This window comes from Chiloscyllium punctatum, chromosome 1 (assembly GCF_047496795.1).
Source record: "Chiloscyllium punctatum isolate Juve2018m chromosome 1, sChiPun1.3, whole genome shotgun sequence".
NCBI lineage: Eukaryota > Metazoa > Chordata > Chondrichthyes > Orectolobiformes > Hemiscylliidae > Chiloscyllium > Chiloscyllium punctatum.
This window is the reverse complement of record NC_092739.1, coordinates 181,086,823-181,100,392: the sequence shown is the minus strand read 5'-3', so window position 1 is coordinate 181,100,392 and position 13,570 is coordinate 181,086,823. Positions and strand designations below refer to the sequence as shown.

Here is a 13,570-nt window from a genome sequence, read left to right as displayed (position 1 = left end):
TGAGGTGTGTGTGTGTGTTTGAGATGTGTTTGTATATTTGAGGTGTGTGTGTATGTTTGAGGTGTGTGTGTGTGTGTTTGAGGTGTGTGTGTGTGTTTGAGGTGTGTGTGTGTTTGAGGTGTGTGTATGTTTGAGGTGTGTGTGTATGATTGAGGTGTGTGTATGTTTGAGGTGTGTGTATATGTTTGAGGTGTGTGTGTGTTTGAGGGGTGTGTATGTATATTTGAGGTGTGTGTGTGTTTGAGGTGTGTGTGTATGTTTGAGGTATGTGTGTATGTTTGAGGTGTGTGTATGTTTGAGGTGTGTGTGTATGATTGAGGTGTGTGTATGTTTGAGGTGTGTGTATATGTTTGAGGTGTGTGTGTGTTTGAGGGGTGTGTATGTATATTTGAGGTGTGTGTGTGTTTGAGGTGTGTGTGTATGTTTGAGGTATGTGTGTATGTTTGAGGTGTGCGTGTGTGTTTGAGGTGTGTGTGTATGTTTGAGGTGTGTGTGTATGTTTGAGGTGTGTGTGTGTTTGAGGTGTGTGTGTATGTTTGAGGTGTGTGTGTATGTTTGAGGTGTGTGTGTATGTTTGAGGTGTGTGTGTGTTTGAGGTGTGTGTGTATGTTTGAGGTGTGTGTATGTTTGAGGTGTGTGTGTATGTTTGAGGTGTGTGTGTGTTTGAGGTGTGTGTGTGTTTGAGCGGTGTGTGTGTATGTTTGAGGTGTGTGTGTATGTTTGAGGTGTGTGTGTATGTTTGAGGTGTGTGTGTGTTTGAGGTGTGTGTGTGTGTTTGAGGTGTGTGTGTGTTTGAGGTGTGTGTGTGTTTGAGGTGTGTGTGTGTGTTTGAGGTGTGTGTGTATGTTTGAGGGGTGTGTGTGTGTTTGAGGGGTGTGCGTGTGTTTGAGGTGTGTGTGTGTTTGAGGTGTGTGTGTGTGTTTGAGGTGTGTGTGTGTTTGAGGTGTGTGTGTGTTTGAGGTGTGTGTGTGTGTTTGAGGTGTGTGTGTATGTTTGAGGGGTGTGTGTGTGTTTGAGGGGTGTGCGTGTATGTTTGAGGTGTGTGTGTGTGTTTGAGGTGTGTGTGTGTTTGAGGTGCGTGTGTGTTTGAGCGGTGTGTGTGTGTATGTTTGAGGGGTGTGTGTGTTTGAGGTGTGTGTGTGTGTTTGAGGTGTGTGTGTGTTTGAGGTGTGTGTGTGTTTGAGGTGTGTGTGTGTGTTTGAGGTGTGTGTGTATGTTTGAGGGGTGTGTGTGTGTTTGAGGGGTGTGCGTGTATGTTTGAGGTGTGTGTGTGTGTTTGAGGTGTGTGTGTGTTTGAGGTGTGTGTGTGTTTGAGCGGTGTGTGTGTGTGTGTTTGAGGGGTGTGTGTGTGTTTGAGGGGTGTGTGTGTGTTTGAGGGGTGTGTGTGTGTGTGTTTGAGGGGTGTGTGTGTTTGAGGTGTGTGTGTGTGTTTGAGGGGTGTGTGTGTGTTTGAGGTGTGTGTGTGTTTGAGGTGTGTGTGTGTTTGAGCGGTGTGTGTGTGTGTGTTTGAGGTGTGTGTGTGTTTGAGGTGTGTGTGTGTGTTTGAGGGGTGTGTGTGTGTTTGAGGTGTGTGTGTATGTTTGAGGGGTGTGTGTGTTTGAGGTGTGTGTGTGTGTTTGAGGGGTGTGTGTGTGTTTGAGGGGTGTGCGTGTATGTTTGAGGTGTGTGTGTGTGTTTGAGGTGTGTGTGTGTTTGAGGTGTGTGTGTGTTTGAGCGGTGTGTGTGTGTGTGTTTGAGGGGTGTGTGTGTTTGAGGGGTGTGTGTGTGTTTGAGGGGTGTGCGTGTATGTTTGAGGTGTGTGTGTGTGTTTGAGGTGTGTGTGTGTTTGAGGTGTGTGTGTGTTTGAGCGGTGTGTGTGTGTGTGTTTGAGCGGTGTGTGTGTGTGTGTTTGAGGTGTGTGTGTGTGTTTGAGGTGTGTGTGTGTGTTTGAGGGGTGTGCGTGTATGTTTGAGGTGTGTGTGTGTGTTTGAGGTGTGTGTGTGTTTGAGGTGTGTGTGTGTTTGAGCGGTGTGTGTGTGTGTTTGAGGGGTGTGTGTGTGTTTGAGGGGTGTGTGTGTGTTTGAGGTGTGTGTGTGTGTTTGAGCGGTGTGTGTGTGTGTGTTTGAGGGGTGTGTGTGTTTGAGGGGTGTGTGTGTGTGTTTGAGGGGTGTGTGTGTGTTTGAGGTGTGTGTGTGTTTGAGCGGTGTGTGTGTGTGTGTTTGAGGGGTGTGTGTGTGTTTGAGGGGTGTGTGTGTGTGTGTTTGAGGGGTGTGTGTGTGTTTGAGGGGTGTGTGTGTGTTTGAGGGGTGTGTGTGTTTGAGGGGTGTGTGTGTGTGTTTGAGGTGTGTGTGTGTTTGAGGGGTGTGTGTGTTTGAGGGGTGTGCGTGTATGTTTGAGGTGTGTGTGTGTGTTTGAGGTGTGTGTGTGTGTTTGAGGTGTGTGTGTGTTTGAGCGGTGTGTGTGTGTGTGTTTGAGGGGTGTGTGTGTGTTTGAGGGGTGTGTGTGTGTTTGAGGGGTGTGTGTGTGTTTGAGGGGTGCGCGTGTGTTTGAGGTGTGTGTGTGTTTGAGGTGTGTGTGTGTTTGAGCGGTGTGTGTGTGTGTGTTTGAGGGGTGTGTGTGTGTTTGAGGGGTGTGTGTGTGTTTGAGGTGTGTGTGTGTGTTTGAGGTGTGTGTGTGTTTGAGGTGTGTGTGTGTTTGAGCGGTGTGTGTGTGTTTGTTTGAGGGGTGTGTGTGTGTTTGAGGGGTGTGTGTGTGTTTGAGGGGTGTGTGTGTGTTTGAGGGGTGTGTGTGTGTTTGAGGTGTGTGTGTGTTTGAGCGGTGTGTGTGTGTGTGTTTGAGGGGTGTGTGTGTGTTTGAGGGGTGTGTGTGTGTTTGAGGTGTGTGTGTGTGTTTGAGGTGTGTGTGTGTTTGAGGTGTGTGTGTGTTTGAGGTGTGTGTGTGTTTGAGCGGTGTGTGTGTGTGTGTTTGAGGGGTGTGTGTGTGTTTGAGGTGTGTGTGTGTGTTTGAGGGGTGTGTGTGTGTTTGAGGTGTGTGTGTGTGTTTGAGGTGTGTGTGTGTTTGAGGTGTGTGTGTGTTTGAGCGGTGTGTGTGTGTGTGTTTGAGGGGTGTGTGTGTGTTTGAGGTGTGTGTGTATGTTTGAGGTGTGTGTGTGTGTTTGAGGTGTGTGTTTGAGGTGTGTGTGTGTTTGAGCGGTGTGTGTGTGTGTGTTTGAGGGGTGTGTGTGTGTTTGAGGGGTGTGTGTGTGTTTGAGGGGTGTGTGTGTGTTTGAGGAGTGTGTGTGTGTTTGAGGGGTGTGTGTGTTTGAGGTGTGTATGTGTTTGAGCGGTGTGTGTGTATGTTTGAGGGGTGTGCGTGTATGTTTGAGGGGTGTGTGTGTGTTTGAGGGGTGTGTGTGTGTGTGTTTGAGGGGTGTGTGTGTGTTTGAGGGGTGTGTGTGTGTTTGAGGTGTGTGTGTGTGTTTGAGGGGTGTGTGTGTGTTTGAGGGGTGTGTGTGTGTTTGAGCGGTGTGTGTGTGTGTGTTTGAGGGGTGTGTGTGTGTTTGAGGGGTGTGTGTGTGTTTGAGGGGTGTGTGTGTTTGAGGTGTGTGTGTGTTTGAGGTGTGTGTGTGTTTGAGCGGTGTGTGTGTGTGTGTTTGAGGGGTGTGTGTGTGTTTGAGGTGTGTGTGTGTGTTTGAGGGGTGTGTGTGTGTTTGAGGGGTGTGTGTGTGTTTGAGGGGTGTGTGTGTGTTTGAGCGGTGTGTGTGTGTGTGTTTGAGGGGTGTGTGCGTGTTTGAGGGGTGTGTGTGTGTTTGAGGGGTGTGTGTGTGTTTGAGGTGTGTGTGTGTTTGAGGTGTGTGTGTGTTTGAGCGGTGTGTGTGTGTGTGTTTGAGGGGTGTGTGTGTTTGAGGTGTGTGTGTGTTTGAGCGGTGTGTGTGTGTGTGTTTGAGGGGTGTGTGTGTTTGAGGGGTGTGTGTGTGTTTGAGGTGTGTGTGTGTTTGAGCGGTGTGTGTGTGTGTGTTTGAGGGGTGTGTGTGTTTGAGGTGTGTGTGTGTTTGAGGTGTGTGTGTGTTTGAGCGGTGTGTGTGTGTGTGTTTGAGGGGTGTGTGTGTGTTTGAGGGGTGTGTGTGTGTTTGAGGTGTGTGTGTGTGTTTGAGGGGTGTGCGTGTATGTACATGCACAGGAAGAGGGGAATAGAGGAAGGTCAATGGGGGTGAAATGTTGATGACCATATTGACAGGGTGAGGTTAAGCAGCCACACGCCATCACCACAGAACTCCTTCGAAATAGAAGAAATTTCAAAATATTTGGCTGAGAGCCACATCACCAAGAATGAGCCAGGATGCAGATTGACCCAGCAGCTCGCTCTGTCTAACCATTACCTCACCATTCTCACCCAACTCAATAACTCTCACACTCCTCAACCTCAGGAAGGGACAGACCCTCAGGGTGAGAGACGGTGCAGGTAAATCCAGCAATTATAGACAGGTCAGTGAGGGAGGGAGCAGAGGCTGTAGATTAGAGAAGAGCTCATCACAACAAAGGGGTCATCTCTATAAAAGCTATTTTACTCTGTATCTAACCCCATGCTGTCCCTGTCCTGGGAGTGTTTGATGGGGACGGTGTAGAGGGAGCGTTACTCTGTATCTAACCCCCGTGCTGTCCCTGTCCTGGGAGTGTTTGATGGGGACAGTGTAGAGGGAGCTTTACTCTATATCTAACCCTGCGCTGTCCCTGTCCTGGGAGTGTTTGGTGGGGACAGCGTAGAGGGAGCTTTACTCTGTATTTAACACTGTGCTGTCCCTGTCCTGTGAGTTTTATTGTTGGGACAGTGTAGAGGAAGTCGGTTTCGCTTATGCTCACTTTGGGAAGTTGTTGGAAGTTGTGTCTCATGAGGATATGTGTGAGTTCTATTGAGTTGTAGCTTCTTGCTGTTTCAGTTCCATTGTGTATCTGCAGTGCACACCTTTATTAACAGCATAGTATCTGAGGGGTACACACTGGATCTGACTGTGCCCTCTGCCTCTGACACAAAGCCTTGTTGCATTTTAACCCAGTGCTGCCCAGCAACTTCCAAAGCTGACCTTTACATCATGTGACTGGTCACATGACAGATCTGAGGCAGTCTTCTTTTCCATTGGCTTGTTCAGTGAGCTGAGTGGGGATGGGATGTTTGATATCTGACTTTACCTGTTCCTTGTTGTGGAGTCATTGAGTGGGAAAGATCCAGATTAATGTCTGCTTTGTGATGACTCTGTGCCCCATGATACCCAGGTCCTCACTCAATTCACCCTGCTCTGTAATCCACCCCCTTTCCTCCTTAAACCATCATCCCACTGACTGGATCCCCCTCTCCCATGGATCTTCCCACTGACTGGATCCCCTCTCCCATGGATCTTCCCACTGACTGGATCCCCTCTCCCATGGATCTTCCCACTGACTGGATCCCCCTATCCCATGGAGCATCCACTGACTGGATCCCCCCTCTCCCATGGGTATTCCCACTGACAGAATCCCCCTCTCCCATGGACCTTCCCACTGACTGGATCCCCTCTCCCACGAAACTTCCCACTGACTGGATCCCCCTATCCCATGGAGCATTGACTGACTGGATCCCCCTCTCCCATGGGTCTTCCCACTGACTGGATCCCCCTCATCCATGGACCTTCCCACTGACTGGATCCCCCTCTCCCATGGACCTTCCCACTGACTGGATCCCCTCTTCCATGGGTCTTCCCACTGACTGGATCCCCCTATCCCATGGACCTTCCCACTGACTGGATCCTCCTCTCCCATGGATCTTCCCACTGACTGGATCCCCCTCTCCCATGGACTTCCCACTGACTGGATTCCCCTCTCCCATGGATCTTCCCACTGACTGGATCCCCCTCTCCCATGGATCTTCCCACTGATTGGATCCCCCCCTCTCCCATGGATCTTCCCACTGACTGGATCCCCCTCTCCCATGGATCTTCCCACTGACTGGATCCCCCCCTCTCCCATGGATCTTCCCACTGACTGGATCCCCCCTCTCCCATGGACCTTCCCACTGACTGGATTCCCCTCTCCCATGGATCTTCCCACTGACTGGATCCTCCTCTCCCATAGATCTTCTCACTGACTGGATCCCCTCTCCCACGAAACTTCCCACTGACTGGATCCCCCTCTCCCATGGACCTTCCCACTGACTGGATCCCCCTCTCTCATGGCGTTCCTGTTGACTGGATCTCCTCTTTGGGAATTATTTGTCCCCCACTGTGGTGCTAGCAGTCAGGCTCTGTGTCTGAGTAGGCTCTATTGCCATTGAGAGTAGCACATGACGACAGTCTGTGGTTCCATTTCCTGGGTAGGTCAGTGAAAATGGACTGTCCCTCAGAACCACACAGAATAATGAGTCCAGTGCATCGGCTGCTCAACAAGGGCCTTCCTACCTGAGTAACAATCACAGCAACACCCACTTGAACACAGGAACCTTTGCATGGAGAATGGTATCCTCACTGTCAGTGGCTCTCCTCAGAAATTAAACACTGCCAGGTTCTATCACCCTCTTACTCATTCCCAGTATCAGTTACCCCCCTGTTACTCACTCCTGGAATCTATTACATTCTGTTCCTTACTTCCAATACCTATTGTCTTCTGTTACTCACTCCTAATGTATTACTCTCTGTTATTTATGCCTCACGTCTATTACTTTCTGTTATTCACTGCTAGTGTCTATTCCTCTCTGTTACTTACTCCTAGTATCTGTTATTCTCTGATACTCTGAGAGATAGTTACTCTCTGTTACTCATCCTAGTATCTATTCTTCTCTGTTACTCACTCCTCGTGTCTATTAGTCTCTGTTACTAACTCCTAGTGTCTGTTATTCTCTCCCATATCTGATAATCTCCTAGTGACTATTACTCTTGTTACTCATTCCTAGCGTCCATTCTTTGCTGTTACTGACTCCTAATATCTATTACTCTGTCAGTTGCTCCTAGTGATTATTACTCGCTGTTACTCACTCCTTGTGTCTATTACTCTGTTACTCACTCTTAGTATCTGTGACTCTGCATTACTCACTCCTACTGTCAATTACTCTCTGTTACTCACTGCTGGTGATTATTACTCTCTGTTACTCACACCTAGTAATTATTACTCTCTGTTTATACCTGGTCTTTGTTACTCATTCCTAGTGTCTGTTGTTTAGAATCTATAATTTTGGATTTCATTCCCCTATTAGCATCGTTTATTCCCAGTTTCAGTTTCTGCCTCTCAGACTGTTCCTGTTACTCAGCTGTGAAGCCTTTGCTGCTGTTATTTCTGTGTGGGAGTAGTTTATTCAACAGTAGATTGCATGGATCTGCCTGTCTGATCCCTCTAACGCAGTCATGGTAGTGTTACCATGGTGATCAGATTTGCAATCCAATCTCCCCTCCCACCCCCACCTGTGTAATAGCAGGTATCTGCAGGCAGTGCTGACTGGTTGTTTGTGTAGAATACACACCGTGTAAACCCACTGCATGTTCTCCAGCCTCTGACTGATGGAGCTGATCACTGTGGACACTGCCCCCGACCTGTTCATCCCAGCTCCTCACGGGAGAGAGGGGGAGAGGGGGGGGAGGGGGAGGGGTCCCAGTCCCTGTGGGGGGAGAGAGAGAGAGAGAGGTGGGGGGGGGTGTCCCAGTCCCTGCAGGAGAGAATGGGGTCTCAGTCCCAGCAGGGGAGAGAGGGGGTCCTAGTCCCTGAGGAAGAGAGAGGGGAGTCTCAGTCCCCAGGAAGAGAAGGGGGTCCCAGTCCCCGCGGGAGAGTGGGGTCCCAGTCCCAGAGGGAGGGAGGGAGGGAGGGGCGGGGGGGGGGTCCCCAGTCCCTGAGGGAGGGGCGGAGGGGGGTCCCCAGTCCCTGAGGGAGGGGCGGAGGGGGGTCCCCAGTCCCTGAGGGAGGGGCGGAGGGGGGTCCCCAGTCCCTGAGGGAGGGGTGGAGGGGTGGGGGGGTCCCAGTCCCCGCGAGAGAGTGCAGGGGGGTCCCAGTCCCTGCGAGAGAGTGGGGGGTCCCAGTCCCCAGGAAGACAAGGGGGTCCCAGTCCCCGCGGGAGAGTGGGGTCCCAGTCCCAGAGGGAGGGGCGGGGGGGGGGGGGTCACAGTCCCAGTCCCAGTCCCAGTCCCAGTCCCAGAGGGAGGGGCGGCGGGGGGGGGGGGGGTCCCAGTCCCAGTCCCAGTCCCAGAGGGAGGGGCGGAGGGGGGGGGGGGTCCCAGTCCCTGAGGGAGGGGCGGAGGGGGGTCCCAGTCCCTGAGGGAGGGGCGGGGGGGTCCCAGTCCCCGTGAGAGAGTGCAGGGGGGTCCCAGTCCCTGCGAGAGAGTGGGGGGTCCCAGTCCCTGCGGGAGAGAGGGGGGTCTCAGTCCCCAGGAAGAGAAGGGGGTCCCAGTCCGTGAGGGAGAGAGGGGGGCTCCCAATCCCCAGGAAGAGAAGGGGGTCCCAGTCCCTGCGGGAGAGTGGGGTCCGAGTGCCTGAGGGAGAGTGGGGTCCCAATCCCCGAGGGAGAGAAGCGGGTCCCAGTCCCCGAGGGAGTGTGGGGGGTCCCAGTCCCCAGGGGAGAGTGGGGGGTCCCAGTCCCCAGGGGAGAGTGGGGGGTCCCAGTCCTGGGAAGAGTGGTCGGTTAGTTGCTAATGGGAATTTAGCTGTGATCCCAGTGCTGTAGGTATGGTACTGAGGTCAGTTTCACTGACCACACAGCTAGCCCCTGGAAATTTCTAGAAGAGAAGGTAAGTCTCAGCAAAGTGCTCCTACTTCACGCTCTCTGTTCAAAGTAAGAGAAACAGTCCTCTCTGCCTATTGGTTACTGACTGAGGTTTGTTTCTCACATGGGACTCCTATTCCAGCTCATTCCCTCAACATCTCCTGGTATTCCTTTCTCTCCCTTGTGTCTTTATCCAGTTCCTGTTCTGACTCACATTAACCCACTCCCTGTGGTGGTCAGGCCCATATTCTGCCCACTCTCTGACTAAAGGCCTTTCTCCTCAATACTCCGGCGGTCGTCATGGTGACGCTAATATTGACAGCTCCAGGTGGAAACACCTTCTCCACATCCAGCCCCCTTGAAAATCAAACCCTTTCACAATTATAAAGGCTGCTGTCAGGGATGGTACAGTATAGCAGAGAGCCTGAGGCCTATTCAGGCTGTACTGCCACCTACAATGCCTCCATTACTCCCACTTCCCTGGACTAGGCCCATAGCCTTGAGGACTTCCTCTTCAGCCTTCTGAACTGGGCTGAGGGCTGTGCTGCACATTGAGCGTGTGTATTATCCACAACACTGACTCTGCCTTTCAGATACTCTGCTGGTGACACAGCCTCCCTCACTCCCTCCCTCCTTCATCCTCCACCTTGCTCCCTCCCCTGTTCCCTCCCTTCCTCGGCCTGCAGCCTAACCTTTCTGAATGCGCTAACGCTCTCAGATCCGTATCCGTGGAGGACGTACCCGTTTTGAGGGCCGGCTGGAGGTGCTGACCACAGCAGCTAACGGCACTCGGCACTGGGGCCTGGTCTGCGGAGAGGCCTGGGGCATGTTGGAAGCCATGGTGGCGTGTCGGCAGCTGGGCATCGGATACGCCAATCAAGGTGTCCAAGTATGTGCGCCTCGGGCCTGACCGTATTCTCCACCAACTCCCACCGCCCCGGCAGAGTCACTCGCTCAGTGTCTCAGCCCTGACTGCCAGCTGCCTGGATGTGAGGCATTGTCACTACCAGCACGGCGGAGGAGGGGAGAGGGAGAGGGGTGAGAGGGGGAGGAAGGTGGGAGGGTGTTCTGTGGTGGAGCGGGGGTCTGTGCGCTGACACGCTGAGAACTCCCTGCAGATTCGGATTGTCGGTGGGAGAACGGCCTACGAAGGCCGTGTGGAGATTCTGCACAGCGGCAACTGGGGGATAGTATGCAGTGACGGGTGGACCACCAGAGAGGCTATGGTGGCGTGCAGACAGCTGGGGCTCGGCTACTCACTGCATGCTGTAACGGTACGTACAGGCAGGTGGGCTAGGGGAGCCAGCACACAACACACTGGAGACAGAGAGGGGAATGGGACTGGGGAGGGACAGAGGTAGGGAGGGAGGGGGAGGGATGGACAGAGTGAGGGAAAGAGGATGGAGGTGGGTCAGCGACAGAGGGGAGAGCACAGTCCTCCCTCGGGATGGTGGTGACACTGAGGAGCCTATGTTGTGCCAGGGAGCTGTGTAGGAGTTGGCACAGTAACAGGGCACTCTGTTCCTCAGCTACTGAACCCGCTCCACTCAGTCACACTGCGCTGGCACTGCCACAGAGAACCAGGCAACAGCAAAGGCACGGGGCATGGACACCAGATCAGGGCTCCGATTGGCAAGCTGCCTGGACTGGGGTCTACACTCTGGGGACCTCACCCTGGGGTCCACACCCTGGGGTCCACACTCTGGGGTCCACACCCTGGGGTCCTCACTCTGGGGTCCACACCCTGGGGTCCTCACCCTGGGGTCCTCACTCTGGGGTCCACACCCTAGGGTCCTCACTCTGGGGTCCACACCCTGGGGTCCTCACTCTGGGGACCTCACCTGGGGTCCTCACCCTGGGGTCCACACCCTGGGGACCTCACCCTGGGGTCCACACCCTGGGGTCCTCACCCTGGGGTCCACACTCTGGGGTCCACACCCTGGGGTCCTCACCCTGGGGTCCTCACTCTGGGGTCCACACCCTGGGGTCCTCACTCTGGGGTCCACATTCTGGGGACCTCACCCTGGGGTCCACACCCTGGGGACCTCACCCTGGGGTCCACACCCTGGGGTCCTCACTCTGGGGTCCACACTCTGGGGTCCTCACTCTGGGGTCCTCACCCTGGGGTCCTCACTCTGGGGTCCTCACTCTGGGGTCCTCACCCTGGGGTCCTCACTCTGGGGTCCACACTCTGGGGTCCACACTGTGGGGTCCTCACTCTGGGGTCCTCACCCTGGGGTCCTCACTCTGGGGTCCTCACTCTGGGGTCCTCACCCTGGGGTCCACACTCTGGGGCCACACTGTGGTGTCCTCACTCTGGGGTCCTCACCCTGGGGTCCTCACCCTGGGGTCCTCACTCTGGGGTCCACACTCTGGGGTCCACACCCTGGGGTCCTCACCCTGGGGTCCACACTCTGGGGTCCACACCCTGGGGACCTCACCCTGGCGTCATCACTCTGGGGTCCTCACTCTGGGGTCCACACCCTGGGGTCCACACCCTGGGGTCCTCACTCTGGGGTCCTCACTCTGGGGTCCTCACTCTGGGGTCCACACCCTTGGGTCCACACCCTGGGGTCCTCACCCTGGGGTCCTCACTCTGGGGTCCACACCCTGGGGTCCTCACTCTGGGGTCCTCACCCTGGGGTCCTCACCCTGAACTGGGTGAGGGGCATGGATAGGATAAATAGACAAAGTCTTTTCCCTGGGGTGGGGGAGTCCAGAACTAGAGGGTATAGATTTAGGGTGAGGGGGGAAAGATATAAAAGAGACCTAAGGGGCAACATTTTCACGCAGAGGGTGGTACGTGTATGGAATGAGCTGCCAGAGGATGTGGTGGAGGCTGGTACAATTGCAACATTTAAGAGGCATTTGGATGGGTATGTGAATAGGAAGGGTTTGGAGGGATATGGGCCGGGTGCTGGCAGGTGGGACTAGATTGGGTTGGGATATCTGGTCGGCATGGACGGGTTGGACCGAAGGGTCTGTTTCCGTGCTGTACATCTGGATGACTCTGACTCCGCGCTCCCGGGAGACAGAGAGCACCGTTAACCACTTACCTCCTCCTCTTTCCCAAGGAAACCTGGTACTGGGATGCTGATACTGGGGTCAAAGAGATGGTGCTGAGTGGAGTGAAGTGTACGGGAGACGAGATGACACTGAGCCAGTGTCAGAACCATGGAGAAACTGTGAAGTGCAAGAAGAGTGGCACTCAGTTTGCTGCTGGAGTGATCTGCACAGAGAGTAAGGAGAGTCCATCATCTCCATTTGTGGTGAAGAGGACTTTCTCAGTCTCATGTTCCCTGTGTGAGACCAGCCCTCCCTGTCCCTGTGTGAGACTGGCCCACCCTGTCCCTGTCTGTGACCAGCTCTCCCTGTCCCTGTGTGTGATCAGCCCTCCCTGTCCCTGAGACCGGCCCTCCCTGTCCCTGAGACCGGCCCTCCCTGTCCCTGTGTGAGACCAGCCCTCCCTGTCCCTGTGTGAGACCGGCCCTCCCTGTCCCTGTGTGAGAATAGCCCTCCCTGTCCCTGTGTGAGACCAGCCCTCCCTGTCCCTGTGTGAGACCGGCCCACCCTGTCCCTGTGTGTGACCAGCTCTCCCTGTCCCTGTGTGTGACCAGCCCTCCCTGTCCCTGAGACCGGCCCTCCCTGTCCCTGTGTGAGACCAGCCCTCCCTGTCCCTGTGTGAGACCAGCCCTCCCTGTCCCTGTGTGAGACCAGCCCTCCCTGTCTCTGTGTGTGACCGGCCCTCCCTGTCCCTGTGTGAGACCGGCCCTCCCTGTCCCTGTGTGAGACCAGCCCTCCCTGTCCCTGTGTGTGACCAGCCCTCCCTGTCCCTGTGTGAGACCGGCCCACCCTATCCCTGTGTGTGACCAGCTCTCCCTGTCCCTGTGTGTGACCAGCCCTCCCTGTCCCTGAGACCGGCCCTCCCTGTCCCTGAGACCGGCCCTCCCTGTCCCTGTGTGAGACCAGCCCTCCCTGTCCCTGTGTGAGACCAGCCCTCCCTGTCCCTGTGTGAGACCAGCCCTCCCTGTCTCTGTGTGTGACCGGCCCTCCCTGTCCCTGTGTGAGACCGGCCCTCCCTGTCCCTGTGTGAGACCAGCCCTCCCTGTCCCTGTGTGTGACCAGCCCTCCCTGTCCCTGTGTGAGACCGGCCCTCACTGTCCCTGTGTGAGAATAGCCCTCCCTGTCCCTGTGTGAGACCAGCCCTCCCTGTCCCTGTGTGAGACCGGCCCACCCTGTCTCTGTGTGTGACCGGCCCTCCCTGTCCCTGTGTGAGACCGGCCCTCCCTGTCAGTGTGAGACCAGCCCTCCCTGTCTCTGTGAGACCGGCCCTCCCTGTCTCTGTGTGTGAGAATAGCCCTCCCTGTCCCTGTGTGTGACCAGCCCTCCGTGTCCCTGTGTGAGACCAGCCCTCCCTGTCCCTGTGTGAGACCAGCCCTCCCTGTCCCTGTGTGTGACCAGCCCTCCCTGTCCCTGTGTGTGAGACCGGCCCTCCCTGTCCCTGTGTGAGATTGGCCCTCCCTGTCCCTGTGTGAGACCAGCCCTCCCTGTCCCTGTGTGAGACCGGCCCTCCCTGTCCCTGTGTGAGACCGGCCCTCCCTGTCCCTGTGTGTGACCGGCCCTCCCTGTCTCTGTGTGAGGCCGGCCCTCCCTGTCCCTGTGTGAGACCAGCCCTCCCTGTCCCTGTGTGAGACCGGCCCTCCCTGTCCCTGTGTGAGACCGGCCCTCCCTGTCCCTGTGAGACCAGCCCTCCCTGTCCCTGTGGGAGACCAGCCCTCACTGTCCCTGTGAGACCAGCCCTCATTGTCCCTGTGTGAGACCAGCTCTCCCTGTCCCTGTGTGAGACCGGCCCTCCCTGTCCCTGTGAGACCGGCCCTCCCAATCCCTGTGTGAGACCAGC

The 13,570-nt window shown here is 55.2% G+C and overlaps 1 protein-coding gene across 2 annotated transcripts in view; it reads left to right on the top strand.

Annotated features, from left to right (window-relative positions):
* Positions 1-13,570, top strand: part of LOC140482089 (lysyl oxidase homolog 3B-like) — a 152,613-nt gene that overhangs the window by 81,384 nt on the left and 57,659 nt on the right. Inside the window, exons 4-5 of one of the 2 annotated variants that reach the window (XM_072579048.1) lie at positions 9,789-9,944; positions 11,745-11,910. In XM_072579048.1, the coding sequence (XP_072435149.1) occupies positions 9,789-9,944; positions 11,745-11,910 (322 nt within the window). Of the gene's footprint in view, positions 1-9,388; positions 9,560-9,788; positions 9,945-11,744; positions 11,911-13,570 lie in introns of both variants that reach the window. The other variant, XM_072579038.1, reaches the window with a different exon arrangement.